Below are 9866 nucleotides of genomic sequence, written 5' to 3' on the forward strand. Positions count from 1 at the left end.
ACCTTTGTGGTGTACGTCTAGGCCTTCCTCCACTTTACTAAGAGTTAGTTTAGATTGCCACCTTTTTCTTTCAGGGGAAGAACATGGGAAATGTCTTTGGCAAAGCCATAATAACGGTAAACACCAAGAAAGGAAAATATATGTATTTTAAATACAACAAAACGCTTGAGATAACGTTCGGTTGAAAACACACACAAAAAGTAAACTCAATTTCCATATGACAAGAATGTGGAAATAGTCCAAGTATATTAAAATCTGGCTTCTTCAAACCAAACATTTGGCCTCCATTAATACCGCTTCTACCACCGTAGTTTTCCTAGAGAACACACACAGTGGTGGAAAAACTGGTATTAGGTATAAACATGTAGATGAGGTTAGTTTAGTGGTTAGTGTTTGACTCCGAGGTTGAATGTGCTGGGTTTGTGTCGCACATGTCTGCAGTCTATCAGACAAGATGCCTTGTACTGAGAATACAGGAAGCAACATTTCCTTGGATTATGAAGATCGATCCCTGAGGCAGCTTGCAAGTTAAATTACTGGGGGGCTATGCACTCCATGTAATGTTCTCTGTCAGAGTCATAAGAACACTAGCCGCGTTTACATGGCACATCTGATCCGCATAGATTTCTATGCGGCATAGATCTGTTCCTAAAATGTGTTCCGAATGTACTGTATAGGTCCCTTCTGTCTCTCGCGCACACCTGACACATCTCTGGACCGGCGGCGACATAATGGATGTCTTATCACTATAAGACATAAGGGGATTTTAAATTGATTTTAATGAAAGCACAGCAGGAGAGAGCTTTTCTCTGCCTGCTCCTTCAATTAAGAAGGAGGACGACAGCGCAGCAACGTCAATTTCTCGTCAGATCTTTATATTTACCCTAAGCTCCGCCGCAAACAAGAGGAATTTGGATGCGAGACCGCGGCCAGGACTGGTGGGAGAGAGTGGTTTTACGGGAATTTAGTGACCAGGAATCCTCGAAGGTCCAATTGCATACTAGGCTACTGCAGCTGCCATCTCTCTAAGTTAAGAAGTATTTTAACGTTCAGCCTGCAAAAGTACTAGTAGTAGCCTACTCATTTACAGTTATCTCGGACGAGCTCGGACACTACGATACGCGAACACGTCATTAATAAACACCCACGTGTCCCGTCGCTTAGCAACCGGACACGCTTACCGGACTACTTTTACGGAGTGATAACAAAGACGTGAATCAGGCAATAAATCCACTTTCCTTGACAGCGGTGAAGTTCGGTGTGCTTAAAAGTACCGACGGAGCTCAGTGGACCAATTGCGAACTACTGCGGCTGCACTAAGTTAAACCCCAATCTATGCGGAATAAGTGTATACATGGCGATTTAAAACGGAATACACCACCTCTTCTATTCGGCATAGAATCTATGCCGAACAGATAATTGTATTCCGAATGAGGCGAATACATGACCATTTTCTATGCCGCATAGAAATCTATGCGGCATAGATGTGTCCATGTAAACGCGGCTGAGTCTTTAGAACTGGAGCAGTAAACAAGCATGGAGTCCAAACCCCAGAAAAATTCTGAAGGCCTACCCAATAAAAGAGACAAGGCAGCGAATTGGACTTCCCTCAGGATACAAAAACGATGGTGTTCTTTCACATTTATTTTGCCTTGGCAAAAGGCAAACTAGTGGGCAATTGGACTGTAGCAAAGCCTGCTTTTTTCTGGGCTCCTCCAATCACAGGAAGAAGGGGGCTGAGTGTGAAGTCGGTTTATGTTAAAGTTATGGTGATACATGGCATGGTGTTACATGTTGCCATCTAGGAGATCTCTCCCTGAGAGTCCATGGCGATGGCTTGCTTAATCTGTGCACACTAATTGCTCAATGTACAACAGGTGTGCAGCCTCAACCAGCCCCTGAGTCCAGCCAGGCGAGGCTGCTTAAACCAGCCAACAGCTACACACTCCAAGACTATTTTTCTGCCCAATATGATCAAATATTTTCAGTATACATTAAAATTGCAAACTTAATAGATGAGTTGGAAGTAAATACACATTTGTATGAATATACAAATGAACACCTTTTCTTCGAGGTTCAAAATTAAAGGTTGGGTAGGTGATTTGCGAAACGCCAGCAGATTTTGAAAATACACAACTCAAATGGTCCTACCCCCTCTCCTTCAACGCTGACTCTGACTCCACCCATTCCAAGTACCTGGACGCGCAATCATGCACGAGCGCGAACAGAGATGCGCGAGAGCGAGCCAGGCTAGCGTAGGTTTTCGTTTAACAACATGGCACTACATTCAGCTGTAAATTGCACCCAGTACCGCGGGAAGTAGGAGTGCTGGGGGTGCTGCAACACCCCCTGTCCGAGGCCCTGTCTTATCACAGAAAACGATCATTTCTAAAAACTCAGGCCAAAGTGGAGATTTCTGAAAACGCCGGTTATGTGTTGTCGTGTCAACGGGGAGAAACGGGATTTTAGGTTCTGAAGCGTCACATTATGCACCAGGAAATGCTTAACGTCATGTGAGCGCCCGCTGTACCGTATTGGTCCGAATATAAACACAAACCCCATTGTAAGACGACCTATATTTGGAAAAAAGATTTGAAGACCAGATCCGTTTTTTATGAATAAATAAATTGTATTCATTGAAATAATATACGAAAATAAAAAGGCATCGAATAAAACACTGCATTGCCACTAAACAGTAGTGCAAATAGGCCGTACTGATGTGTACACCAAAGACTATTCCTGACACTCCTCTGCCCCGCTGTGTTCGCTCTGGCTGTGGTCGCTCCGAACTGTTTCGGCCCGTGGCAAAGCGAGTCATCCTCGCTGCTGTCCAAGGCATTTTGAGACGCAGCATTTATTTAATGCTCATATGACCTAGTGCTGAAAAAAGGTTATATGAAAAAGTGTGAGGGTAGCGGTGGTGCGCTAAACTTGTTCTGTGAGCAGCTGGATGTGAACGATCGATTTTCAACTGTCCGCGCATGCACTGGTGTAATTGAGCTGCGCTGCTATACATCTTTTTTTATCAATGTAACGAGTTGCGAGTCTAGTGCAGGCTGAGTTTTTTTTTTTCCCTGCACCCCCTGCTGAGAATACGTTCTCGCTGCAATGGTTGGACCAGATGTTATAAACATTAAACGGTCACATAAATCATTACTATTTTTAGAAAATGTATGTTTGTTTCATATAATTGTATTGGAAGTCCTGGTTTTCACTAGGGTTGCCGCGGTGTGGACATTTTCACACCGAGTAATACACTCGTCTCCACACCGGTATTACCGAGTATAAACGGTATAAACTTTGAAACTAGGTCAACCGCCACACAAGCATCGGTTTTTAGACCCTTCTCGTCCTTCAGTTGCCGCCAACGTTCGAAAGCAGCGCCTAGGATTATTCTTGATTTCAGTTTTTCTCTTTCAGCGTTTTTATTATCAATTACTCTCTGAAAAAGAGTTTTCCTTCTCTTTGCTGGTGGTGGTGGTGGTGGTGGGGATGGTGGCGTCTTGTCTGCCATGGAAATTGTCTTCTACTGCTAGGTCCAAATGTGGATTAACTAGTTCCAGTAGCTACCGCAGGATAACAACAAACAGGAGCTTGCTCTGGGTCACGAGCTCTGGGTCACGAGTACTGCACGAAGGGGTCGCGCGCGGGGCGCGGGGGAGGGGGAGTGCAGTACGACCGTTTGATTGACGTACTTACTGTCCAATGCAACTCGGTGGCAATGGAAATGATTGGCTGGAGTTTTTCGAGCCCTGCCCGTTCCACAGATGATTGACTTGTTTAATTTTCATGTCAGTACTTCTAACTCAGTGGCTGTAAGCGGGTTATGATAAGGATTTCAAGTAATTTTGCAAAAATGGCCAAAAAAGCAAATCACCTATACAACCTTTAACTTTCTTTCAAATGTTGCCGTTAGCAATGGGCTTCAGGTGGCGTTGGGACCAAATATGTTTCCTTACAGTTTTTCTCAGTCGCTTTGGTACATTTCTCAGATCAGAATTGAAATTTGCAAAGCAGTAAGTGCATTTCTCAAAATAATGTGTTCAAATAGCAAAACACCATGGATTACATGCAAAAGCCAGTCTCTTGCTCAAAATCCTTAGTTCATCTCTCAAAAGTAAATATCTGTTTCAATGATGAGTCCTTGTGTCATTGTCTACGGATAAGACAGTCAAATTGCTTAGTCATGTTGTCAATATAACAGTGTACTCTGGAGGGATGTTCTGATGTAAACTATGGCTAAAGTTTTGAAGACATTATTGTAAATTGTAAGTTACACCTTATTGTATGTGGGAGATTGATTGCAAGAGACTGGACAAGATTCACATTTACGCTTTGACTGTTTGCACTGTAATTTGTTGACAGAGCATGTCATTGCTAGAAGAATGTGAACATAGGCAAATCTCCTTAGGGTAAACTGTACATGCATTGCTGTCGGAATTACAGTGCAGTCATCCTACAACTCCTGACGTTCCTGTCTCTTGGGCCACAAATTCTCAGACAATTTACTGTAACATTGTGTTGTGCTCCAGCTATATATATACTTGCCAGTTCATGGTTCATGAGGCACCTTTGAGCTATTGGTTGATCGTTGGTTGATCTAACACTTCACACATTTCCCTTCTTTAGAGAAAGTCAAGATTCACCTGGTAGCAATTTACCAATTCAGGACAGATTTAGAAAAAATAACAAAAAAGTCTAATGCCAGTGTATAGAAATGAGAGAAATATGCTTCACATATTATGACAACTTGTTCAACCATTTTGCATGTAAAGACTTATGCAATGAACTAATACCTAAATGTTCTGGGGGTGAGACTATTCCATTGAGACCATTACAATACATTTTGATCAACATGATGTAAGCAATTGATAATGTAGGAAAGAGCAGAGAATTGTACATAATCATGTGCATGGATGTACCAAAGCATTTGCAACGTGTTCAAATAAATGAGAAACTGTTTTTTTCATGTGCACAAGTGACACACTGATGTGAAGGTTGAACAGGTAGTTTTGAGAATTTCAATTCTGATCTGAGAAATGAACCCAAGCGACTGAGAAAAACTGTAACATAATGGTTTGTTGATAATGGCTACACGCCACCTAGGTTGCTGCACTACTCAACCTAAGGGACTTTAAGGCTCAGACAAGGACACAGGCTGGGGACGTTTAAAGCCATTTTTTACCTTGAAGTTTGTAGCCAACAATACCTTGGATCTCTCTCGAATGTGTCTGGTGATGGCTGGTGTTCAGCCTCACCCATCAGTCTGGCTCGGGCCAGGTGAGGCTGCTTAACCCAGCCATCATCCACACAAACACTCCCTCAAATAGACATGCTCCAAACCTTATTTTACACACATAATTAAAACTTTGAATAATTGTTGTCCCTTATCGACTTTATCACAAATAGTAAAAGGTATTTGTATGGACACGAGGCCTAGCTGCTTATTTGTTCAATGGTACCCCCTTGTGGACTGTTTGTGTAAAGTACAAAACAGCGCAGAAAAGGCACAACAAATAAGACACCCAACACGCTTCTTTATGTAACATCTATTTATTACCACAATAATATGAGAAATTTGGAAAATACAAATATCCGTTTATTTATACTTCTGAAAATCTTGAGTAATAAGAAAACAAGAAAGAAAAAACAATTGAGGTTATATTGTTTTTATCCCAAATTTAAGAAATCGAAAGAATCTACGGTCAAACCTACATGAGACACACACACCAAATCTATACATGCAGAGAATAAATCTTGCTACAATTTCAATGCATACTGTCATTACATGTCTACCACCTATCTACCAAGATAACAAGAGAGAAGAGAGTATCACAACGCGCACCGACAGATGAACAGTGAAAATGTGAATGGGAGCTGGTAAACTGTCACCGCCCTGTGGCCGACCATAGACATTATCTCGGGAAAGAACAAGCCTTTCCTTAGTTACTACAAAAAAATTGAAAAACCAAAACCTAAACCCCATATGTTCACGATGTCCCCTCATATTCTGCTGATTCCAGAAGTTAAAAAGAAGAGATGTTTCATTACGCAAAATAAAAAACACACCTTGATTCACAACAAATATCAATATTGTGATTTAGTAAATAAGACGGGAGCGCTGAGAATAACTGGTTTGTCAGGTCAGAGCTCAAACACAAACACACACACACACACACACTTCCCCATACCTGCGCCGGATGACAAGAGCCCAGGGGGCACGCCTTGGTTGGCGTTTGAGAGCACTAGAGCAGGCCGTTTAGAGCAGCGGAGAGGGAGTGACCCACACAGAGCCGGGGGCCAGTTCAAGTAGCACCCTGCTGTGGAAGTTGCCGCTCCCCTTAAGCAGACCAGCCCCCCTGCCCCTCACCGGACCCCCCTCTTATGGCCTCGGCCTCCACACGCTGGTTGGGAGGCGTCCCGCTTGGCGGCTCAACCTAGAGGGATGAGCAAGGTGTGTGTGTACGTGTGTGTGTGTGTGTGTGTGTGTGTGTGTGTGACCGGCGAAACCCAGCACCTGCACAAATGGGTACCCTTAAAAAAAAAAAAGAAAAAAAAAAGAAGAAAATTGGCGCAGATGAAGTGCTGACGTGTGAACTGAAGTTATCTCTATGTCTCGGTTATTATGATGCCGCTAACGTCTAACAAGCAAGCAGGGGGACGGACGGATGGGAACAGGAAAGGGGGGGGGGGGGGGTTATAAAAAATAAAAACATAAGAGTATAAGGTAGAACATTGAAATAAAAAAAGCTGTGCGGCGCGATGCCCTTCTAGGCGCGCTCCCCGCGGATACGGCGGGCCAGCTGGATGTCTTTGGGCATGATCGTGACACGCTTGGCGTGGATGGCGCACAGGTTGGTGTCCTCGAACAGACCCACCAGGTAGGCCTCGCTGGCCTCCTGCCAGGAGAAAGGGTGGGGGGGGGGGGAGGAAATCAGGTTATTCCTGTTGCTGCTAATTATTCATTGTTTTGTTCACGTTAACATTTGGTAAGGGTAAACCTCTGTAGGGCTGGGTGATACAGGAAAAAGTATGATCACGATGACCTTGGGGGTTTTACACAATATTAATTTATGTCACGTTATGCTTATGAACTTAGAATACCATTCTAAACAGTCTACCTGCTTGTTGTTTCACTGAGGCATATGGGAATTAAAAGTATGAAACAAGACTAAAAATAGCTTTCCTAACTCACTTTCCAACCTCCTATTTTCGATCATTCCAAGGGCATAGCTTGTCCTTGTGTTTAATTCAGCTTACACAACTTGAATCTTCATTTCATGACAATAGCATCAAAGATACAACTATCACCACGCTTTACGAGTCCCTGTGGTTTGACTCCAACATCAGGCCAGCGCTTGTAACCAAGCGGAGGTGATCGTACCTGCAGGGCCCCGATGGCTGCGCTCTGGAAGCGCAGGTCGGTCTTGAAGTCCTGGGCGATCTCCCTCACCAGGCGCTGGAAGGGCAGCTTGCGGATCAGCAGCTCGGTGGACTTCTGGTAGCGACGGATCTCACGCAGGGCCACGGTGCCGGGCCTGAAACAAGCACGCAAACGAGAAGGGAGACGGTGAGAGGTCTTAATGGGATGGCAGATTGGTCGAGTGGACAAGCATTTGGCCTTAGGACGAAGGAGGAGCCATTTTGAATACAGAGCTTCAAACAAACTAAATGAGGAGGAGCCAGAATTTCATATTGTGAAATTCTGTGTGAATATTCTTTCTTACTTTTCTGTTGACTGGATGATAAACATGTTTTTTAAAGTTTCATTTATAAACTAGAACACATCATTAATATACATGGGCCAGTAGAGCTCAACTGGCTGCGCAAGGCAATAACACAGCCAGGGTTAGGGGTCTGATTCTCAGTGGGCTAACCCACCCATTCTAAAACATATTTGCATTCACCAAACAACTGTAATTAATCTCTATGGACGTGAACCCACACCTTAGAGAGCAGGGGCTAGACCCAAGCAGAGAGGAGGGGCTGAACCTGAGCAGAGGACGGGGCCAGAGCTGAGGAGGGAGCAGGGGCTTCACCTGTAACGATGGGGCTTCTTGACGCCGCCGGTGGAGGGGGCGCTCTTACGGGCCGCCTTGGTGGCCAGCTGCTTACGTGGAGCCTTTCCTCCAGTGGACTTACGAGCGGTCTGCTTGGTACGGGCCATGTCGCTGACTTATCACCTGAGAACACAAAAAATAATTAAGTTTGTTTTTCTTTTTTTTCTTGCCCTTGTGGGGGCTTGGGTGAAGGGGGGTGTCATAAATATTTGGCCTGTTAAGCCCTTTGAGACGGTAATGGTGATTAAGGGCTATACAAATAAAATGTAATTTAATTCTGTTTATTTAATCTAAAGTGCCTTCGGTTTTTCATAATAGCAGCACTTCCCACTTCCCCATTTTTATTAACATTTGACTTGTAATATAGAAACTGAAAATGTCAGGCTACTTGGCAAATTTATACTTACTATGGTTTAGGCTGTTTGTTTACAAAAAAAACGTATTAATTTCTTTCTGTTTCATCACAAACGATGTGAATTGTGCGACGCCTCAAACGGGGTTCACCTTGGGAACCTTCTTCACGGTCTGGGTCAGACGGTCGGGCAGCTGTTCAGAGCCTCCGCCAATGCATCCACGGACGTGTGCGACACTCATATCCATCAATCATCGGTGAAAATCAACCAATCCAGAGAACTAAAAGCTATTCGCGGACCAATGAGGTCATAGTCTGCAGCGCTAAAGGGCGGGCTCACCACGCGAAACACCGCCCCCTTGAACACGATTATGGCCGCGGATGAAATGTAGGAGGAATCGAGCGAACCTACCAATATACAGGCAAAGAGCGGGACATAAACTTTCAAAATTTTTAACAAAACAGGACAATGTGTAAACATGCGATTATCAGGACCCCATAGAAGACAAGTGTACCTACAATACAACTAATAAACCAAATCGGAAATAATGATATTAGACGCAAAACCGCGAAGCCAAAGTGGACATGAAAGTGGAGCGGACATTTCTCAGTGGAAGTAGAAAGCCTTTCCCTGCCATCGCGGAACGAGATTCTTCCTTTTTCCAGCGTCGAAATAAAAGCCTATTTCGCGCTAATAATGTCTTTATTAAGTATAAACTTGTAATATAAGAACGTTACTTGTGGTTTAGTGAGAAAAAATCGGAACAGGATCCAACTTACCGGGGTGAATATGAAGGTTTTTAGCGCAGGGATATACGTGTTATGGTTGTGTAGCAGTGGTAGTGTTTACTATCTCTCTCACACAATGGAGGAACATGGCGACCGTGTCAATCATCTGGCTCCCACAATGCACCGCGGTCAATGGTACATACACACCTCTGGTTGGTTTCGCTGCTCAGTGTACTTTGTGTTGTTGGTCCGGACGGGGGTAGTGCGATACAAAATATTATTAATTCGCTTTATATATAATTGTACTCTGTGTTGTTGGTCCGGACTAAACGATACGTGTGAGCAGTGCTGTACAAAATATTATTAATTCGCTTTATATATCTGAGCGTTGCAACACGTCGAACTCAACATCAGTTGAATATGTGACTGCTTTAATTTCTAATGTTTCGTTAATCCGATTTTATAGATCGAAACGTCATTTGTTGGTTATTGAACTGACGTTCAAAACGTGACTTGACTTTATGAATTATGAGGACTTGTGCACAAACCAATATGAAATACTACAACAATTTAGATCCAATTAAATTCAAATCAGGGCGTTTACACCATTTATTCGGAGAAAGGTCCAAGTTGTTCAAACCCTCGCTAATATAATTATTCAGCGAATGTTTCGCTGTATATCAAGATTATTATGCCACTTTCAGATCGCCTCCAACTGTCCTTTA

At 43.5% G+C, this 9866-nt stretch overlaps 1 protein-coding gene across 1 annotated transcript; it reads right to left on the bottom strand.

The window, feature by feature from the left end:
• Positions 1 to 5534: 5534 nt before the first annotated feature.
• h3f3c (H3 histone, family 3C) lies at positions 5535 to 9358 on the bottom strand. Its single transcript, XM_030362399.1, has 4 exons — positions 9193 to 9358; positions 8040 to 8183; positions 7385 to 7538; positions 5535 to 6899 (listed from the first exon to the last, which is right to left on the bottom strand). Exons 2-4 carry the CDS (start codon positions 8165 to 8167, stop codon positions 6771 to 6773), a joined length of 411 nt encoding a protein of 136 aa, XP_030218259.1. The 5' UTR covers positions 8168 to 8183; positions 9193 to 9358; the 3' UTR covers positions 5535 to 6770.
• Positions 9359 to 9866: the final 508 nt, after the last annotated feature.

This window comes from Gadus morhua, chromosome 7 (assembly GCF_902167405.1).
Source record: "Gadus morhua chromosome 7, gadMor3.0, whole genome shotgun sequence".
NCBI classification, from domain to species: domain Eukaryota; kingdom Metazoa; phylum Chordata; class Actinopteri; order Gadiformes; family Gadidae; genus Gadus; species Gadus morhua.

Excerpts from the sequence above, each read along its gene's own strand:
- h3f3c (XM_030362399.1), bottom strand. The coding sequence starts at position 8,167 with ATGGCCCGTACCAAGCAGACCGCTCGTAAGTCCACTGGAGGAAAGGCT. Across the intron at positions 7,539-8,039 it reads AAGAAGCCCCATCGTTACAG|GCCCGGCACCGTGGCCCTGC; the intron begins GTGAAGCCCCTG and ends TGCTTGTTTCAG. Across the intron at positions 6,900-7,384 it reads CAGCCATCGGGGCCCTGCAG|GAGGCCAGCGAGGCCTACCT; the intron begins GTACGATCACCT and ends TTCTCCTGGCAG.